The sequence below is a fragment of the Mobula birostris genome, chromosome 27, assembly GCF_030028105.1.
Source record: "Mobula birostris isolate sMobBir1 chromosome 27, sMobBir1.hap1, whole genome shotgun sequence".
Classification (NCBI taxonomy): Eukaryota; Metazoa; Chordata; class Chondrichthyes; order Myliobatiformes; family Myliobatidae; genus Mobula; species Mobula birostris.
Genome location: NC_092396.1, coordinates 14221258 through 14244093, shown reverse-complemented (window position 1 = coordinate 14244093; position 22836 = coordinate 14221258). Strand labels below are relative to the sequence as shown.

General features: G+C 41.5%; 1 protein-coding gene across 2 annotated transcripts in view; it reads left to right on the top strand.

The window, feature by feature from the left end:
- Positions 1-22836, top strand: part of LOC140188606 (streptomycin biosynthesis protein StrI-like) — a 47001-nt gene that overhangs the window by 4688 nt on the left and 19477 nt on the right. For both annotated transcript variants that reach the window (XM_072245037.1, XM_072245036.1), the window contains exon 2: positions 15592-16176. In XM_072245037.1, coding sequence (XP_072101138.1) covers positions 15592-16176 — 585 coding nt within the window. The remainder of the gene's footprint in view (positions 1-15591; positions 16177-22836) is intronic.

Sequence of the window (22836 nt, the reverse complement as noted above, 5' to 3'; positions counted from 1 at the left end):
TCCTTTCAGGAAGGACTTGATTCCAGAGGAGGTGATGCAGAGAAGATGTTGCCAGGGAGGGAGCTATGAGGAAGGATTTGATAGACTGTTTTCCTCAGATTTTGTAAGCATCAGTCAGGTTGTCTTTGGTGACCAAGGGGGACCTGACTGATGCTTGCAGAATTACAGAGGACCCAGATGGGGCATACTGTATAGTGAGAAACTTTTCACCTTAACAGAGGAGTTTGTAAACTTGTGCACTCTGGTTAACTTAAGGGTAGGGCTTTTGGAGATTTTTTTTACCCAAAGGATGGTTAAAATCTGGAATGCATTTCAAAGTACAGATATGTCATCAGATACAACCCTGAGATTTGTTTTCTTGAGGGCATACTCAGTAAGTCCTAGAACCATATTAGAAACAATGAAAGACTGCACCCAAAAGGACAAACAACCAATGTGCAAATACAAAAGAGAACATAAATAAATAAATATAAGCAATAAATATTGAGAACATGAGGTGAAGAGTCCTTGAGAGTGAATCTGTTGGTTGTGGGAACAGTTTAGTGATGGGGCAAGTGAAGTTAAAGTTATCCCCACCGTTTCAGAAGGCTGATGGTTGAGGAGCAGTAACTTTCTGACCCTGGTAGTGTGAGCCCTGATGACGGGGGCAAGAAGGGAGCATTGGGGTCCCTGGTGATGGAAGCTGCTTTCCTGTGACAGTGTTCCATGCGGATGTGCTCAGTGGAGGGGAGCAGAATGATGGAGTGGTGGTAATGCACCGTTAAGCTGGGTGCCAACTGCCACAAAAAAAACGAGAGAGAGAGAGAATGATGGGGACAGATACTCTCACAACATTTAAGTGAACACCTGTAATGCCAAGGCATGCATGGCTAGGTGCTGGTAAACAGATAAGTAGGTAAAATAGATAAGTATTTGGTTGCCAGCAGAGGCACAGTGAGCTGACACTATGCCAATACTCCTGAACTTATGGTCTGTTAACTTTGTAAGGAAAATAGGACAAAGATCACAACAGTCCTCTTTACAGAGTCAAAGTAAGTCTAAATACATATATCAGTGGTTCAAATGTTCATTTATAATCCAGGTATATAACTCTAAAATTCTTCTCCTCTAGGTAGCCATGAAACCAAGAAAGAAAGGCAGCACAATCATCACCCCCCCAAATTCCCTCTCCCTCGCAGAAAAAATAAAGAGAAACTGAGCAGGCACATAGGCCCCTAAATCCCTCCTCCCAATGAACAAAACAGAACAGGCACGTCAGCCCCCAAATCCTACTCCCCCGCAGAAAAAAAATCACAATATAAAATATTATAATATTGGGGGGAGAGAGTCTATAGTCCAAGTCCACATCCAAAATGCAGAAAACCTGGGCAACATTCTCCGGGCACAGTGCAGGCGCTCCCCTCTCTCGTGGCAGAGCGATCCAGAAGCAGGCAGTCGATGCTCACTTTTGGCATTCACTTCAGTGTTTCAGTTTCCCTTGTCATATATATGCAGCCATGTATTACCTAGAGATTCTTTCACTTGAACCGTTTACAGGAAATAAAGAAATACAATAAAGTTTATGAAAAACTACACAAAGGCAAGCAACCAATATTCAAAAGCAGACATTATGCAAATGATAATAAAATAGATAAATACCGAGAACTCGAGTTGTAGACTCCTTGAAAGTGAGTCTGTAGGTTGTATGCGCCAGTTCCAGGAGTCTGATGGTTGGAGAGTAGCAACTGTACCTGAACCTGGTGCTTTGGGACCGAAGATTCCTATACCTCCTGTCCAGTGGTGGTGGTCTTTTATTCTTAGAGCTCCCTTGTAGGTGTGTAAAATTGGGACCTTCAGACAGAAAGTATGTGACAGGTGGAACTGAGGAAGACAAATATTCCTGAAGTACAGTGGAGCAGCAGTACAGAACCAGCATTTACCTTCGGCGTTTGAAAGTGAAGGGTCGGGAACATCATCTTCTAGATCATGGGCACCCAACCTTTTTAATGCCATTGACCAATACCATTAAGCAAGGGGTTTGTGGACCCAAGGTTGGGAACCCCTGTTCTTGATTGTCTCCAGTGGCTCTAGATCACAGTGAGGGATTTGAGTCTTATCACGATCACGTTCATGGCTGAATGGCTTATCAGAGGCACTGTCGGAATAATGCCTGCTCGGGCAGATTTTCTGGAAACTTTCCAAGTCTGTCCACAGATTCTGAAATATAACAGTTGTTAAAGTGTATGAAAATGTGGCAGAATATGGTACTGTGCAAGTTCCACTAAACTTTTTTACTGTCCTTCATTCACCTTAAAATTTTTTCCCACGGTGGGTACCGAGTGAGCCACCAGGGCAAGTGGTTCAGGCATGTACATTTGGAAGGCACTTGTGTAGGTACGTGAAAGGTTAAGGCTCAGACCAGGGGTTTCTAACCTCTGCTCCACAGACCCCTTTGATGATGGTCAGGGTCCATGGCATAAAAAAAGTTTGGGAACTCCTGGCTTAGAGAGATATGAACCAAATGCAGGAAATTGGGGCTAGTTGGGTCACCATTGTGGTAGGCATGGACTTTTGGGCTGAATGGCCTGTATTCATGCTGCGTTGCTGTATGGCTCTATTTGGCAGATATTGGAAGTGTGAAATAAAGGCTTTGCTTATTGATGGTGCTTGCTGCGAAATGTTCGCCATTTAACTGGGACAACCAGTAAGATGGCACTTAATTTTCAAATTGAGGGCGATGTTAGGTATTGATGATCAACTCCTATATTGAATCTGCAACCTCCAACATCAACTGAGTATAATATGGGATAATTATAGGTAATCTTTAATGGTTTCTCTTGGGCAATGCAGGCTTGCAGCAGGTGCTAGCTCTCAACTTCATTTGCTGGGGTTTGATCATCAGGGACACCCACCCAGGCCATGACCTCTTCTCGCTGATGCCATCAGGAAGGATGTAGAGGACCCCTGGGTCCCACACCACCAGGTTCAGGGACAATTATTACTCCTTAACCATCAGGCTGCTGAACCAGCATGCATAACTACACTCACCCCAACACTGAACTGTTTCCATAACCCATAGACTCACTTTCAAGGACTCTACAACTCATGATCTCAATATTAATTATTTATTATTACTTTGTTTCTCTTTTTGTATTTGCACAATTTGTTGTCTTTTGCACGTTAGTTGTTTGTCCGTTCTTGTGTGTAGTTTTTCATTGATTCTACTGTGAGTCTTAGTGTAGTATATGGTGACATATATGTACTTTGAACTTTGATTCTGACCTACCATGCCATCTCTGAAGTTTGCACATACGCCCTGTGACCTCAAGAATTCAGAATTCGAATCAGGTTTAATATCACTGGTAAATATAATGAAATTTGTTATTTTACAGCAGCAGTCCATTACAGTACATAATAATGAAAACTAAATTACAATGAGAAATATATATAAAAAAGAAAATTAAATTAAACAAGTAGTTCAAAAAGAGAGGGAAGTATACTGAGATAGTGTTCATGGGTTCATTGTCCATTCAGAAATCTGATAGCAGAGGGGGAGAAGATGGGTGCATGTCTTCAGACCATTTTGGTGATAGCAGTGAGGAGAGGGCATGTGCTGGGTGATGGGGTTCCTTAATGATGGATACTACTTTTTTGAGGCATTGCCTTTTGAAGGTGTCCTGGCTGCTGGGGAAGCTAGTGCCTATGATGGAGCTGGCTGAGTTTACAACTTTCTACAGCTTTTTCTGGTCCTGTGCAGTGTCCCCTCCACACCAGATGGTAATGCAACCAGTTAGAATGCTCTCCACAGTACATCTGTAGAAATTTTCAAGTGTCTTTGGTGACATGTCAATTCTCCTCAGAATAGTAGTCATAGTCATACTTTATTGATTCCGGGGGAAATTGATCCTCGTTACAGTTGCATCATAAATAATAAATAGTAATAAAACCATAAATAGTTAAACAGTAATATGTAAATTATGCCAGGAAATAAGTCCAGGACCAGCCTATTGGCTCAGGGTGTCTGACCCTCCAAGGGAGGAGTTTGATGGCCACAGGCAGGAATGACTTCCTGTGTCATTCTTTGTTGCATCTCGGTGGAATAAGTCTCTTGCTGAATGTACTCCTGTGCCCAACCAGTACATTATATAGTGAATGGGAGACATTGTCCAAGATGGCATGCAACTTGGACAGCATCCTCTTCAGACACCACCGTCAGGGAGTCCAGCTCCATCCCCACAACATCACTGGCCTTACGAATGAGTTTGTTGATTCTGTTGGTCCCTGCTACTCTCAGCCTGCTGCCCCAGCACATAACAGCAAACATGATAGCACTGGCCACCACAGACTCGTAGAACATCCTCAGCATCGTCCGGCAGATGTTAAAGGACCTCAGTCTCCTCAGGAAATAGAGACGGCTCTGACCCTTCTTGTAGACAGCCTCAGTGTTCTTTGACCAGTCCAGTTTATTGTCAATTCGTATACCTAGGTATTTGTAATCCTCCACCATGTCCACACTGACCCCCTGGATGGAAACAGGGGTCACCGGTACCTTAGCTCTCCTCAGGTCTACCACCAGCTCCTTAGTCTTTTTCACATTAAGCTGCAGATAATTCTGCTCACACCATGTGACAAAGTTTCCTACCGTAGCCCTGCACTCAGCCTCATCTCCCTTGCTGATGCATCCAACTATGGCAGAGTTGTCAGAAAACTTCTGAAGATGATAAGACTCTGTGCAGTAGTTGAAGTCCGAGGTGTAAATGGTGAAGAGAAAGGGAGACAAGACAGTCCCCTGTGGAGCCCCAGTGCTGCTGATCACTCTGTCGGACACACAGTGTTGCAAACACACGTACTGTGGTCTGCCAGTCAGGTAATCAAGAATCCATGACACCAGGAAAGCATCCACCTGCATCGCCTTTAGCTTCTCCCCCAGCAGAGCAGGGCAGATGGTGTTGAATGCACTGGAGAAGTCAAAAAACATGGCCCTCACAGTGCTCACTGGCTTGTCCAGGTGGGCGTAGACACGGTTAAGGTAGACGATGGCATCCTCAACTCCTAGTCGGGGCTGGTAGAATCCTAATGAAACATGGTTGCTGTTGTGCCTTTTTTGTAATTGTATCGATACGTTAGGCCAAGGATAGTTCCTTAGAGATGTTGGTACCCAAGAACTTGAAACTGCTCACCCTTTCACCTTCTGATCCCTGGATGAGGACTGGTGTGTGTTGAATTCCCCTTCCTGAAGTCCACAATCAGTTCCTTGGTCTTAGTGACATTGAATGGAAGGTTGTTGCTGCGACACCACTCAGCTAGTTGTTCTACGTTGCTCCTGTACTACTTCACCCCCCCCCCCCCCCCATCCCGAAGATTCCCAGGCAGGCAGGTAGGGAAATTGGCCACTGTAAATTATCATTTGCGTAGGTGGCTGGTAAGAGAATTAGGTAAAGTTAATGAGTACCTAAGAGAGAAATGTTTGATGGGCTTGCCCTTAAAGCTGATGTATGCTGAGTGGGAAAAATGGCTTCCTACTTGGCTATGAGATAAAAAAAAACAAACAAGGACATGAGAATCTACAATGGCTGGAAATCCAGAGCAGCTTACAAAATGCTGGAGGAACTCAGCAGGTCAGGCAGCGTCTATGGAAGGGAATAAGCAGTTGATATTTTGGGACAAAAAAAGAAACAAATATTGTGGGTGGCAAATTGGTTTAAATTAAAAGTTTTCAGTCTAAATTCATTCCTATTTACACATGGAGTATTGTATGGGCATTTTGCCAACCTGATAACTCCCTTCAGAAAGAGGTGATTAATCGGAGTTCTCTCCCCTCCTCCAGTTTTGTGTGAAAATTAAAACCGAAATTGAGTTGCTACTATAAATTACCGTATGTGGGTGGCTGGAGAATCGAGGCAAGAGAGAATAGATTACAGGGAAACATGTAGGGAATAGGACTGATGGGAATCGACTGAAAGCTGGAGATTGTTCTGGGCAGAATCTTCAAATTGGATTATTCCCACTCCCACCATCATAGCATTGATATGCTTACTTTGTCTTGTTCATGAACTATGCGAATACCCATGGGTTGTGATTGACAGTGGCAATACCAGTTCCAATTTATGAGATGAGATATCTAACTTTTTTTTGTTGTGTGCCATACTCTGCCAGAGCCTCGCGACCACTTTTTCAAGTGTTTGTCTTGGAGGAAAGATTCTGTGAGTGGTCCCCAACGTCTTTCTCACAGAGCAGTTTTTTCTTACGAGGCCGAGTTGCGAGCTCGACACTCAACCCGGCACGGATGGAAAGCGTGCCCAGGAGCGGCCCGACTGGATTCGAACTCGGGAACCTTTGCTCCGGAATCCGGCGCTGATTTCGCTGCGTCACCAGCCGGTGATATCTAACGAGCAAACAAATAACTAGAAATAAAAGTGAATGGGTTTAATTTGCTTTGCAGATCAATTTTTGGAACTGCATCGATAAAATTCTGTGCACGTTGCAACTGACCTTATCCAGGACAGTTATCAAGTTGTGTTGATTCAATTTATTTTATTACTTTTAACCGGTTTGTTCTCGCATATACTTTGTGATGTACATAGTGTTCCTTTCTGTGTCTTCAATTACTCAGTTGTGACTGGTTTTAGTGTTCTTATATGGTGATTTAGGGACCAATTTGAGTTGACATCATAGCAACATGATCAGGCCATTAGATCCTTTGATCTTACTCTGCCCTTCATTTTAAATATGGTTCATCAGCATGTATTCTTTTCCCCATGGTACATATTCTAAGGGTTATATGGTAGAAATAAAAAGGGGCTCTTTCTCTTTGCAAACAAATGGAGGCATTGATTTTAATTGGTAGAAGGACTTGAAGGGAATTGAGAAGAATCAATTTCACTCTAAAATGATAGGGTTTGGAACTTGGTGGTCCAAACAGTCAAGTAATCTTGTCCTTTGAAAGTACTCAAGTGAGAATTTAAGAGCCGTAACCTGCAGGGCAGTGTACCAGGAGCCGGAAAGTGGGATTAATTTAAATTTGATTTTGACTACCACAGACCATAAGATACAGTAGCAGAATTAGGCCATTCTGCCATTTCCCCATGGCTGATCCATTTTCCCTCTCAGCCCCAATCTCCTGCCTTCTCCAGGTTTCCCTCCATTCCCTGACTAATCAAGAATCTGTCAACCTCTGCCTTAAATATACCCAATGACTTGGCCCTCATAGCCCGTATGGGGCAACATGTTCCACATTTTCATCACTCTCTGGCTAAAGAAATTCCTCCTCATTTCCATTCTAAAAGGATACCCCTCTGTTCTGAGGCTGTGTCCTCTGGTCTTAGACTCCCCCACCAGAGGATACATCCTCTCCACATGCACTCTATCGAGGCTTTTCGCCATTCGATGGGGATGACATGATATCTTTTGCATGGCTTCTTTTTGTGCTGTAAATCTTTGTCTGATTTTATGCAAGTGTCAGGTTATAAAGCTTATTATAAATCTCTTATTGATAAAATGTAGTGACAAAGGATCTAGTAATTGCAGTTTTATTACGGTTGCAGCTTATCAAACTATTGGGTCGCTCAAAGTGCAAACAGGATGTGTGCCTTTCAGAAGGTGGGAATACTGTGAATGATTATCTGGGTTAGGCCATGAAGTTCTGGATTGATGCATTTTGGAATGACGTAAATGTAACACATAGTTATAAAAGCTTATCAGCTCAACTTGAGAGGAGATCAAATCATAACATTTTGATAGCTGAAAGATCAAGTAGAAGTTCTGGCTGTCCTTTGTATTAGGAAATGAATTGCATAGGAAAGTAAGTAGGTGACTCAACCCAGGTGTCAACATCCATGTGTTTGTGCTACAAGCCATCTTCCATTTTGTTGAATTTCACCTTATCAGCATTTAGTGATATGGTTGGTGCAGTGGTGTAGCTGGTGGGTCTATGCTTCACAGTGCCACTAACCTGGGTTCAGTCCTGACCTCAAATGCTGTCTTTGTGGAGTTTGCACACTTTCCCATGACCGTATAGGTTTCCTCCAGGTGCTCCAGTTTCTTCCCACATCCCAAAGACACGCCTGCGTAGTTTGTCCCTAGTTTAGGTGGGTGGTGGAATTGGGGCAGGGGTTTTGACCTGACAGTTGGAAGAATAAAATACAGAATTTTTAGGATTAGTGTAGATTGATGGTTGGTTGTGACTTGGTGAGTAGAAGGGCATGTTTCCATGTTGTATATCTGTATGGCTTAAATGCCTCAGCCACTGCAGTGAAAATCATTAACCATATCTTTGTTTTAATCCGCAAATAGAGCAATTTTCATCCACATTGTTAATATAATTATAACGTGCATTTGAATATTTTTACTTCAAATGTGTTTTGCTTTATAAATATTTTTTGAATCTAGTGTTTCTTTACGGCTTGCAATTCTAGAGTTCTGCATAAGAACCATTGTAGATCACGTTGCAGAATGCTGGAAATGGGCAGTAGGGAAGATTAGGAAAAAAGTTAACAGAGTTAGATGGAAGTTGTTAATCATTGGTATATTTTTGTGGTATATTTCTTAATAGCATTCAAGTGCAGTATATTGTTTACACATACTGAATCTTTAATAATGTAGATCCCTGTACCTGTTAAGCTTCGGCATGTACTGTGAACTTGTGAAATATGTCACAGTGTTATAGAAACTTCTCAAACAATTTGTCTACACGTGCATGCGCACGCGCGTGCGCGCACACACACACACACACATTTTGCTTCCTGTTTTCATGTCTGAAAATCACTCTTTTGACCTAACACAATATTGTGCATTGCAGTGCAAAACTTTGCATTTGGTAACTTTCAAGTTTATTGTCATTCTACTGTACACATGTATATGGCTAAATGAAGCAGCGTTCCTGTGGGACCAAGGTGCAAAATGCAGTACATATGTTACTTAGCAGCACATAAAGTAATATTAACACAACAATATTAACAGATATTAAAAAACATAGTTCGCATTGTAGTTCTAGACTCTGGTCAGTAGTTGACTTTGAATTGTATGTAGTTTTCTCATTGATTCCATTGTATTTCTTTATATCTACTGCGAATGCCCGCAAGAAAATTAATCTGAGGGTAGTATATGGTAATATATACAGTACATACCTTGATAATGAATTTACTTTGAACTTTGGTTCTTACAACTTTTACAAACTTCTGTTATCTGATAGCAATTTCTTTTCATTAATCTGACGGGAGAAATGACTGGGTAATTTGCTGTTACAATTAATATAATGTGAAACTTGCTCATCTGATGTTTAAAAATAGACCCACAATTAGTAAAGAATCAACCTAGCATGGTAGCTTTCCTGATTAAAAAAGGAAAGAAACAAAGGCTTGTATGTTTTGTTGTTTTCTGTCTCCTGGAAACTATAAGATATTTCAGATATGATAAATTGTTATGAAGAGCAGTTGCTATGTGGACAAGTATATCAACTGTTTACTATGAGTCCACATGCAATAATGAGTTCATTTATTTATGAGTAAGTTACACAGGAACATGCAGTACCATAGTTTTCATTTTGGTCAACTTCCTCTAATGTGGTGACTACACTTCAAAAACAGTTTATTGTTTTTTAAGCACTTTAAAATGTCCTGAGGATGTTAAAGATGATTTACTTTTTGTTTATTCCAGTAATGATGGGTCAAAGAGAAAATTATGGCCAGTATACAAGGAAAATTCCTTTTTCTTCCAGTAGTTCCACAGGATCTTTACCAATGTACCTGAAACAGTAGGCCAAGTATGTCATAGTCATAATTTATTGATCCTGGGGGAAATTGGTTTTCGTTACAGTTGCACCATAGATAATAAATAGTAATAGAACCATAAATAGTTAAATAGTAATATGTAAATTATGCCAGTAAATTATGAAATAAGTCCAGGACCAGCCTATTGGCTCAGGGTGTCTGACCCTCCAAGGGAGGAGTTGTAAAGTTTGATGGCTACAGGCAGGAATGACTTCCTATGATGCTCAGTGCTGTATCTCGGTGGAATGAGTCTCTGGCTGAATGTACTCCTGTGCCCACCCAGTACATTATGTAGTGGATGCGAGACATTGTCCAAGATGGCATGCAACTTGGACAGCATCCTCTTTTCAGACCCCACCGTCAGAGAGTCCAATTCCATCCCCACAACATCACTGGCCTTACGAATGAGTTTGTTGATTCTGTTGGTGTCTGCCACCCTCAGCCAGCTGCCCCAGCACACAACAGTAAACATGATAGCACTGGCCACCACAGACTCGTAGAACATCCTCAGTATCGTCCGGCAGATGTTAAAGGACCTCAGTCTCCTCAGGAAATAGAGACGGTTCTGGCCCTTCTTGTAGACAGCCTCAGTGTTCTTTGACCAGTCCAGTTTATTGTCAATTCGTATCCCCAGCTATTTGTAATCCTCCACCATGTCCACGCTGACCCCCTGGATGGAAACAGGGGTCACCAGTACCTTAGCTCTCCTCAGGTCTACCACCAGCTCCTTAGTCTTTTTCACATTAAGCTGCAGATAATTCTGCTCACACCATGTGACAAAGTTTCCTACCGTAGCCCTGTACTCAGCCTCATCTCCCTTGCTGATGCATCCAATTATGGCAGAGTCATCTGAGGCTTGGTTTAATTTCTCGTTTGAGAAATGGCATAATAGGGTAGTTATCTCTACTGAGTACCAGTATAGTGTATACACTGCAGTCATATCATGGGGTAGAAGCTTGAATCTGTTGACCAAAGTCATGTTATCAGTTGCGTTAAGCTGTTGACAAATCCTTTCACTTATTACCAAATTCTATCATTTTCTTAGAAGCAACACACACAAAATGCTGGAGGAACACAGCAGGCCAGGCAGCACCTATGGGAAAGAGTACAATCTTTGGGTCTCGGCCTGAAACGTCACCTGTACTCTTTTCCATAGATGCTACTTGTCCTGCTAAATTCCTCCAGCACTTTGTGTTTGTTGCTTGGATTTCCAACATCTGAAGATTTTCTCTTGTTTGTGAATTTTCTCAGAAGGTCTGGTTTGTTTAATATTGAGTCATATAGCACAAAAGTAAATCACTTTACCCCCTGCATCCACACTATCAAACCCTTGTTGACACCAGTCCTACTCTGTTCCCATTTTGACTCCTGCATTCTGCATGGCTCGTCCTCATCTGCCCCATCCATTATTACAATAACCAATTTAACTTTGGATTGAAGCAGAGGGGAGACCTTGTAGAACTTAGTAAGTTCGAGAGGAATAGTAGAGTATATAGCATTACTTTTCACCTAGAGTTGAAATGTCTAATACTGGAGGGCATGACTTTAAGGTTAGAGAGGGTAATTTCAAAGGAGATGTGCAGGAAAAGGTTTTTTAGAGTGATGAGTGCCTGGAGTGTGCTGCTAGGGTGGCAAATACAATCGAGGTGCTTAAGATGCTTTTAGACAGGCACATGGATATGCAGAGAATTAAAGTTCAAAGAATATTTATTATCAAAGAACGTACAGAGTCTTATAAAAGTATTCAGCCCCCAACCCTTTGTTCACATAAATGAGCATTACAACTGGGGGGGGAGGGAACGTTGACTCAGACCATGAGAGGCCTGCGTCAGGCATTTTCATGCCTTACAAGGCGCAGATTGGAAGTCTGTGTGGGGTGCGCCACTCCTCGCACAGTCTAGAGCAATATGTGGTTAAGTGCCTTGCTCAAGGACACAAACACGTTGCCACAGCTGAGGCTCGAACTAGTGACCTTGAGATCACTAGACGATTGCCTTAACCACTTGGCCACGTGCCTACAACTAGGGATTTTGATGGATTTAGCTGAGAATTGTTATTTGTAAATCACATGCACCATTTTTCACAGTAGAGCCCCCAAAACAGAAAATTCGAAAGCATGAAAAACTAAAAATTCAAAATCTGAAACGTCAGCAGTTCAAAAGTATTCACCCCCTCCTTTCCTCAGTACTTAGTTGAACCACATCTCAAAGCTATTATAGCCGGTAGTCTTTTTGGATAAGTCTCTATTAGCTTTGCACAATGTGATGGAGCAAGATTTGCCCATTCCTCCTTTCCTCCTTGCAAAATTGCTTAAGCTGTTAGTTAGGGAGCAGTGGTGGTTAGCAATCTTGAGATCTTGCGAGAGATGTACCATCAGGTTAAATTCCAGACCGACTGGGCTACTCAAGGACATCAGTTTTCTTCCTTTGTGTTGTTGTCCTGATGAAAGATGAACTTCCTCCCAAGTTTAAGCTTTTTGGCAGAGGCTAGCAGGTTTTAATTCAGGATCACCATTTAGCAACACTGTCTTTAACAAATTTCACCACATAAGTCGGTGATATTAAATCTGATTCTCATTCATCTTCCCATCAATCCTGACCAGATTTCCAGTACATGCTGCTGAAAAGCATCCCCATAGCATGATGCTACCTTCACCATACTTTACAGCAGGGGTGGTGTTACCTAACTAATGCGCAGTACTAGATTTACGCCACGCTTGCCGCTTGGTGTTGATGCCAAAGAGTTCCACTTTAAAGTCATCTGACCACAAGACCTTCATTCATATCTTTACAGTATCTATTAAGTGGTGCTTGGCAAAGTCTTTATGGGCAAGGATGTGTTCTTTTGTTAGCTGTGGCTTCTTCCTTGCTTCTCTTCCGTAAATACCCTTTTTGTGTTGACTGTAGAGATTATGGAGTCATGAACTTCATCTCCAGTTGCAGCTACTGACTTCTGCAGTTCACTCAAAATGACTGTTGGCGCCACAGTAGCCTCTTACAAGTGCTATTCTCCTCTAGCGACTAAGTTTAGAGGGTCGGTCTGACCTAAGGAGCCTGGCTGTGCTTTCATACTTTTTCCCCATTGAACTGCACTGAGTTCTGAGGTGTGTTCAGTGCCTCTGAGATGGTCTTATACCCTTCCCCAGATTTATGCTTCTCTATTATCGTTTCCCTGATTTGTCTTGAATACTCTTTTGTCTTCATTTTGGTTTGATCTGTTGAAAATCATCAGCTTTACAGAGGGTGGGTAGGTATTTATTCTTAACAATTCATTGAAAACAGGTGATCCTCCAATTTTCTGCATCAACAAATTAGGTGAGTTGGTAAGGTAATATACAGTATTGCACTTAAGGAAAGTTGGCGTAGTAATTACAAAGGGGATGAATACTCTTTCAGCCTCACAATTCTGGTTTTTAATTTTTAGTAAATTGTTGACAAGTTTTGGAATTTTTCATTTGATTTGACAATGCACAATGTTTTGTAGATTAGCTCAGAAAGATCCTATTTCAGTATATTTTAAATTTTGAAAATGAGAGTAAAATGTGAAAATAGTTGTGTGGGCTGATGCAACCCTGAGATTAATTTTCTTGCAGGCGATTACAGTAAATTCAAGAAGCACAATAGAATCAATTGAAAGACAGCACCCAACAGTATGGATAGAAACCAATGCACAAAAAAAAACAAACTCTGCAAATACAAAAAAAGTAGTAATAATAATAAACAATTAAGCAACCAATATCAAGGACATGAGACGAAGCGTCCTTGAAACCAAGTTCATAGGTTGTGGGAACACTTCAGTGATGGGATGAGTGAAATTGCCTGAAGCTATCCTCTCTGGTTCAGGAGTCTGATGGGTGAGGGGTAGTAATTTTTCATGAACCTGTGGTGTTTGTCCTTAGGCTCCTCTACCTTTTTCCTGAGGCAGCAGCAAGAAGAGAGCATGGCCTAGATGGTGGGGATCCTTGACGATGGATACAGCTTTCCTGCGACAGTGCTCTGTGTAGATTTGCTCAATGGTTGGGAGGGCTTTACCCGTGATTGACTGGGCCATATCTACTACTTTCTGTACAAGGGCATTGGTGTTTCTGTTCCAGGATGTGATGCAACCAATCAATATACTCTCCACCACACATCTATAGAATTTTGTCAAAGTTTTAGATGACACGCTGAACCTTTGCAAACTTCAGAAAAAGTAGAGGTGCTGCTGTGCTTTCTTGGTAATGGCTCTTACCTGTTGGACCCAGATCAGATCCTCTGAAATGATTAACACCGAGGAACTTAAAGCTGCTGACCTTCTCCACCTCTGATCCCCTGATGAGGACTGACTAATCGACCTCTAGTTTCCTTTCCTGAAGTCAATAATCATCTCCTGGGCCTTGCTGACATTGAATGAGAGGTTTTGTTGTGGTACCACTCAGCCGTATTTTCAGTCTCACGGATATGCCGATTCATCACCCTTGGATTCGGCCAACAACAGTGGTGTCGTCAGCAAATACAAATATGGCATTGGAACTGTACGTATCCACACAGTCATAAGTGTAAAATGAGTCGAGCAGGGTCTAAGCCTTGTGGTTCACCTGTGCTGAGGGAGATTGTAGAGGAGATATTTTTACTAATCTGAACTGTCTTGGATCTGCAAGTGAGGAAATTGAGAATTCAGTTCCACAATGAGGTATTGAGGCTTAGAACTTGAAGCTTATTGTTTAGTTTTGAGGAGAAGATAGTATTGAGTGCCGAGCTGTAGTCAATAAAGAGCATCCTGATGTGTCCATCTTTGTTGAACAGATTTTCCAGCATTGAGTGAAGAGCCATTGAGATGGCATCTGCTGTTGACCTGTTGTGACTGTGTTGCTTGGTTTCACTTTGTAGGAGGGGAAAATATTCAAGCCCTGCCACAGCTGTTGAGCATCCTTCAGTGATTCAAGTTTGGTTTGGATTTGCCACTTTGCATGTGAGATAGCTTTCCAGAGATCATACCTGGACCGCTTGTACTTGACTTGGTTGCCAGACCTGAATACCACTGATCTGGCCCTCAGCAGAATGTGGATCTCGTGGTTCATCTAGGGCTTCTGGTTGAGAAGGCTGAATGAGTTTGTGGGGACACACTTGTCAATGACTTTTTATGAAGTGCAAAATTCAGAATGGAGTGATACGGACTTGTGATGGGCAGAAGGGACTAATTAGTAGGCATTTAATTGTCAGTTTAATTAGTCTGGTTCATTGTGGGATGAAGGGCTTGCTCCAATGCTATACTGTTCCATGGTTGTAGGAGAAAACTAGAACACTTAGGGGAAAACCAGTCATGGGAAAGTATATATTCATACAAGGTCAGGGTCCAGTCCAGGTATGTGAAGGCAGCAGCACTAACTGCTGCATTTATGTAGTTGATGGATCTTTCTCCTTGTTTTTGTCAAATGCAGTATAAAATTGAGTTTCACAATCTGACGTTATTTTTGTTTTTCTTTCTCAGGAGTTTTAGTGTTTGGGGAGATAATGGTTCTATATGTTAATTTAAGAGCAAGGTTTCAGGAAGAAACCATCCATTAGCACCTGAATGTACTAACATAGAATTGGGACATCACATTGACACTTTCCAAGTACTTTAGGCCACATTGAGACTGTAGAAGTTTTTTTTTAATGTTGACAGTGTCGTGGAATAATTCTAATTGGAAGTATTGGGGAATGACAGTGAATATCTGGTAACTTCGTAAGTAGCTTTCTTCACTTCCAAAGTTGTGCATTTATTGAATCAACTTGGGGAAGATGCAAGATTAATAGATATTTTAAGGCTTTCCCCCCCAATACTTTAATTATCTAATCTTGTTTTGATACTTGTTCTTTCCTAGGTCTCCCCCTACGAACCTCTCTGCTGGGATGTCTATGTGTGATCAATCTGTTCTACCACAGTCGTCATCTTTTGTATTCCGACCCAACCCATGTCCCACCAGCTTCAACAATAATGTTTCTTCTCCAGTGTCTCATAATCAGAACATGATCTCATTCAGAACAAGTGTATCCAACTCCATTACCAACACATCGACTATTCGCCAAGATGTGACTACCTCAAACTCTCCCTCAGGACCGGCACCTCCATTCAACGGCCTGCACGTCCTTAGTCATTCCCACTCATTGAGATCCAGTGGCCAAAGGCACATCATTCCAGAAACTTCCAATAACATTGTTTCCAATGTGACAGTGGGACGATATGGGAACGGCAGTTTGATGGGCAGTCGCATCGGATTGGCACTTTTTGGCATTTGCAGTGGCAACAGAGCTTTATTTAAAAGCATCCAAGAGGAGAGTGGCTGCAGCTTGCTTTACATTGTGGAGGACTGCATTCAGGATGTGGAATGTGCCTTCAGCGCAGACGTTCTTGCAAATACCCGGGTGGTACGTGGGCAAGATGCTGACGTTGTGCTCAATGACCAATGGTATGATTATAAACCCTGTATCAGTTCTTCACAGACCTCTCTTTATTGGAGCTATGTGTATTTTGAGGAATTTACCAACCACCTCTTAATGGTAGATAATCTGGGCAGTTCCAGAGCTGCCCAGTAATCTGGTCCAAAGGAGCAACAGTCCATAAATGAGTGGTCAAAGTGATTATAAGGACATATAAAAGCAGGTGCAGGCCATATGGTCTCTAGAGGCTGCCCTGCTATTCTTTCAGATCATGGTTCTTCTTTACTTAGACCATAAGACAAAGGAGCAGAAGTCGGCCATTCGGCTCATTGAGTCTGCTTCGCCATTTTATCATGAGCTGATCGATTCTCCCATTTAGTCCCACTCCCCCGCCTTCTCACCATAACCTTTGATGCCCTGGCTACTCAGATACCTATCAATCTCTGCCTTAAATACACCCAATGCTTGGCCTCCACTGCTGCCCGTGGCAACAAATTCCATAGATTCACCACCCTCTGACTAAAAAATTTCTTCGCATTTCTGTTCTGAATGGGCGACCTTCAATCCTTAAGTCATGCCCTCTTGTACTAGACTCCCCCATCATGGGAAATGACTTTGCTATATCCACTCTGTCCATGCCTTTCAACATTCAAAATGTTTCTATGAGGTCTCCCTTCATTCTTCTAAACTCCAAGGAATACAGTCCAAGAGCGGACAAACGTTCCTGATATGTTAACCCTCTCATTCCCGGAATCATTCTAGAGAATCTTCTCTGTACCATCTCCAACGTCAGCACATCCTTTCTTAAATAAGGAGACCAAAACCGCCCACAGTACTCCAAGTGAGGTCTCACCAGCACCTTATAGCGCCTCAACATCACATCCCTGCTCCTATACTCTATCCTCTAGGAATGAATGCCAACATTGTATTCGCCTTCTTCACCACTGACTCAGCCTGGAGGTTAACCTTAAGGGTATCCTGTACGAGGACTCCCAAGTCCCGTTGCATCCCAGAACTTTGAATTTTTTCTCCATTTAAATAGTAGTCTGCCCGTTTATTTCTTCTGCCAAAGTGCATAACCGTACACTTTCCAACATTGTATTTCATTTGCCACTTCTTTGCCCATTCTTCCAATCTATCTAAGTCTCACTGCAGACTCTCTGTTTCCTCAGCACTACCAACCCCTCCACCTATCTTTGTATTGTCAGCAAACTTAGCCACAAAGCCGTCTATTCCATAATCCAAATCGTTGATGTACAATGTAAAAAGAAGCGACCCCAACATGGACCCCTGTGAAACACCACTGGTAACCGGCAGCCAGTTAGGATCCCTTTATTCCCACTCTCTGTTTCCTGCTAATCAGCCAACGCTCTATCCACGTATGTAATTTTCCCGTAATTCCATGGGCTCTTATCTTGTTAAGTAGCCTCATGTGTGGCACCTTGTCAAAGGCCTTCTGAAAATCCAAATATACAACATCCACTGCATCTCCCTTGACTAGCCTACTTGTAATTTCCCCAAAAAATTGTAATAGGTTTGTCAGGCAAGATTTTCCTTTAAGGAATCCATGCTGAGTTCTGCCTATCTTGTCATATGCCTCCAGGTACTCTGTAACCTCATCCTTGACAATCGACTCCAACAACTTCCCAACCACCGATGTCAAGCTAACAGTTCTATAATTTCCTTTTTGCTTCCTTGCCCCTTCTTAAATAGCAGAGTGACATTTGCAATCTTTTGGTCCTCTGGAACCATGCCAGAACCTATCGACTTTTGAAAGATTATCGCTAATGCTTCCGCAATCTCCACAGCTACTTCCTTCAGAACACGAGGGTGCATTCCATCTGGTCCGGGAGATTTATCTACCTTTAGACTATTCAGCTTCCGGAGTACTTTCTCTGTCGTAATTGTGATTACGCACACTTCTCTTCCCTGCCACCCTTGAGTGTCCGGTATACTGCTGATGTCTTCCTCGGTGAAGACTGATACAAAATACTCGTTCAGTTCCTCCGCCATCTCCTTATCTCTCATTACAATTTCTCCAGCATCATTTTCTATCGGTCCTATATCTACTCTCACCTGTCTTTTACTGTTTATATACTTGAAAAAGCTTTTAGTATCCTCTTTGATATTATTTGCTAGCTTCCTTTCATAGTTAATCTTTTCCCTTTTAATGACCTTCTTAGTTTCCTTTTGTAAGCTTTTAAAAACTTTCCAATCCTCTGTCTTCCCAATATTTTTTGCTTCCTTGTATGCCCTCTCCTTTGCTTTAACTTTGGCTTTGACTTCTCTTGTCAACCACGGTTGCATCCTTTCTCCATTTGAAAATTTCTTCTTTTTTGGAATATACCTGTCTTGCACCTTCCTCATTTCTCGCATAAACTCCGGCCACTGCTGCTCTGCTGTCTTTCCCACCAGTGTCCCTTTCCAGTCAGCTTTGGCCAGTTTCTCTCTCATGCCACTGTAATTTCCTTTACTCCACTGAAATACCGACACATTGGATTTCGGCTTCTCTTTTTCAAATTTCACAGTGAACTCAATCATGTTATCACTGCCTCCTAAAGGTTCCTTCACCTCACTCTGTCTAATCACCTCCGGTTCATTACACAATACCCAGTCTAGTACAGCCGATCCCTTAGTGGGCTCAACAACAAGCTGTTCTAAAAAGCCATCTTGCAGACATTCTACAAATTCTCTCTCTTGAGATCCAGTGCCGAACTGATTTTCTCAATCCACTCGCATGTTAAAATCCCCCACAATTATCATAACACTGCCCTTCTGACAAGCCTTTTCTATTTCCTGTTGTAATTTGTAGTCCACATCACTGCAGCTGTTTGGACGCCTATAAATAACTGCCATCAGGGTCCTTTTACCCCTGCGATTTCTTAGCTCAACCCATAAAGATTCTGCTCCTTCCGATCCTGTATCACCTCTTTCTAATGATTTAATATAATTTCTTACCAATAAAGCTACGCCTCCCCCTCTGCCTACCTTCCTATCCTTCCGATACACCGTGTATCCTTGGATGTTCAGCTCCCAGAGACATGCATCCTTTAGCCACGTCTCAGTGATGGCTGCAATATCATATCTGCCAATCTGTAGCTGTACGACAAGATCATCCACCTTATTCCTTATGCTGCGTGCATTTAAGTATAACTCTTTAAGACCAGTATTTGGTACTTTTTGCTTTGATTTCACTGCAACTTTATAGCACTGCAACTCATCCCAAAGGCTACAAATTTGCCCCGTCACCTGCCTGTCTTTCCTGACATCTTTACTGCTCACTATCTTAGATTTATTTCTGTTTTCCCCTTCCTCCGCTCTATCATTCCGGTTCCCATCCCCCTGCCAAATTAGTTTAACAGCTCTATTAAACTTTCCCGCCAGGTTATTGGTCCCCTTCGGGTTCAGGTGTAACCTGTCCATTTTGAACAGGTCATACTTCCTCCAGAAGCGATCCCAATTATCCAAGAATCTGAAGCCCCAACTCCACTTTCAACCCCACTTTCCTACACTAACCTCTTAATCTGTGATTCGTATCTGAAGACGTATTGATATGGCTAGAATATAAATAGCAACTGAAGCTCCAAATCAATCTTGGCTAGGGAATTCCAACAATTCACCATCCTTCGGGTGAAAGAAATTTCTTCTCATCTCTGTTCTGATCTACTCCGGCTGTTTGATACCCAAGCTAAGGAAAGCATCATGTTTATGTTTATTTTGTTGATCCTGTAAGAATGTGATTGTCTCTCATTCTCCTAAAGTATAGAGGTCTTAGGACCAAGATCTGTTCGATCTCTTTTCATACAGCACATGCCATACTACTCTGATGAAACTGCACTGCATTCCCTCCAATGGAAATATAATTCCTTGGGTAGGGAGATTGGACCTGTGCACCTCATTCAAGGCATTGCTTCACCAGATCCCTAAATTACTGGTGCAAGATGTCCTTGTTATTAGTTCATCATTGAATAAGCCCAACGTATTGCTTTTATTTGCATGCATGTTAACTTTTTTCTTCGTGTACAAAGATAACTAGTAGCACAACTTTCTGTGCTGCACTATATATGAAAAAAATCCTTTTTTTTCTATTTATTCTGTCACCTTATTTTCCTGTATCCTCCTCACAGCCCTCCTCGCTACCATCAGCAAACTTGGATATATTGCACTTGATATTTCATGCAAATGATTGATGCAGATTTTGGCGAGCTGAGGCTCCAGCACTGTTTCATGAGGTACTCCACAAGTCTCCTACTTTTCTTAATCTATTTTCTAACATAAGGAATCTTACCAAACTGTGTGAAATTCTGTAAAATGGCTGCCTGTAAATCCACAATCTCCATGGCCAGCATCATAAAATACTTTTCATTATATTAACACAGAACATGGACATCTGCAGCACATTACACACCCTTCGGCCCAGAATATTGAGCCGACTATGTTCCTATATTCTGGACATGTATCCATTAATTGCTCCAGAAATAATTTTTCCTTGACATTAATTTCCTTGAGCTTATTCACTCCATACCTGAAGGTTTCCACCATTTATGAGGGTTTTCTTATGCCAAATATAAAATATTTGCTTAATTTCACTGCAATATCCTTATTCCTCAATGTACTTGTTTACTGAAAAAGGAATTACATTAGCTTTAGTCAACCTTTTCACTCCGTTGCATCTATCAAAAATACAATACGATTTTATCAGGTAACTCCTGTATTCTGCTTTCATGTTCTTTATGTCTATGCTGAAATTTTCCCAGTTAGTCTGACTAGTTTTTCATCATTGAAAACTTTATTTTGAAATAATACTGTCTTTAATTTTTCTTGAAAGACACTAAACCACTTTTTCCTGTTGATTTTATTTTACTCAATTGTATATATATTATGAACTATGTATTTTTAAAATGTCAGTTATTGTTTACTGTCATAACTTTGACTAATAAGGACCTGCCTTTTATTGAACCAACGGGATAGTTGGAATAGTTTCAGTAAATGCACTTTAGTTTGCTGGATGGCTCACAGAAGACTTTCCCTGAGTTTATCCTTCTTTTCATTGGCTGTAGTTAATTTTATTTACCTTTTTTCATGGTTTGGTGTTTTAGCAGTATAGGAAAGAGATGCATCATCTAATGGATCTAATGGAAAAGATTATAGATAATTTTTATGTTTATTTACTTCTCTTTTGAATATTTATTTGATTATTTTGCCTTTTTTTTTACTAAACTCACTTTAAGGAGAGGCTCCTCCTCAGACCAGTGAGTCTGAATCTTTGTCTAGGTGGCCATTCGTCAAATCGAGCTGCTGATGAAATGGTTGTCTCTGCCACTCTACCTGCAGTCCACATGCTCATCAATGGAGCAGAATGATGCAACGACTTGGATTGTTTGCTTTTTGCAAGTGCAGGCTCAGTGATCTAACAAACTGACAAAGTCATCCAAGTTTTTTCTTATTCAATGTCCAAGTAGAAACCTTTTCTTGACAGAGAGTTCCATCTGATGTATTCTTCTCCTGCATAATACTGTTAGAACCTGTAGTTTCTGTCTGATGAAGTCTTTTAGCAGAGACACTTGTACAGTAATTTAGATAATGATCAATAACTGAAGGCTATCCAGTCAACAGGATTGAGAACTTTCTCTGCAGAATCACCAGCCTTCAGCGAGATATTCTGTTTGAACATTAGATGTTCAAAGTTAAATTTATTATCTATGTACTTATGTGTCACTATATATGACCTTAAGATTCATTTTCTTGCAAATATTTACGGGAAAATAAAGAAATACTATAGAATTTATAAAAATCTATTTGCCCCAGGTGGTGGGGTGGGGTGGACATATTCCCTACCAAAGGAGGTGTAAGGCACTTCTTCCCTTTGCTAGCCTGCAAGCAAGGTGTAGCACCCCAAGGAGCCCCTCTAATAAGAGTCACTTGAAATCACGGTAGCAGGTGGCAGATGGTCATATGAACAGCTGGTGCACATCACAAGTCCTGGTTATGTGACACTGATGCCAGGCAGACAATCTGAAAAGTATTGATAATGGCTGAAGTTCCCATATTGTAAAGGCACTGCCCAGAAGAAGGCAATGGCAAACCACTTCTGTAGAAAAATTTGCCAAGAACAATCATGGTCATGGAACCATGATCGCCCACATCATACACCACGACATAATAATGATGATGAAAATATTAATAATTAAGGCCTGACAAATCATGCAAATAATAAAATATAAAGAAATAATACTGAGAATATGAGTGGTAAAGTCCTTGAAAGTGAGACAGTTTAGCATTGAGGTGAGTGAAGTTACCCATGCAGGTTCAGGAGCCTGATGGTTGTAGGATATTCAGTGGTCCTGAACCCGTTGGTGTGGGACCTAAGAATCCGGTACCTCCTAACTGACTAGTAGCACTGTGTTTTTATTTAACTTAAATTGAAGCAGGCTGGTTGTATTGGCTGCAGCTTCTCAGTCCAAATGGGTGAATGTCATAATGCATGATATTACCACTTGTATATCAGTTGTTCGTTCATTTACAACATTGCTTGTTTCAGCAGATGTTAATTTGTGACCAAGATAGGAGACCTTATCAAATCCCACTGCAGTGCATTGGGAATTAAGCATTCAATTCAATAAATAGGGTTGAATAAAAAGCTAACATCAATAAGGATGATAATGAACTATTGGCTGGTCATAAACATC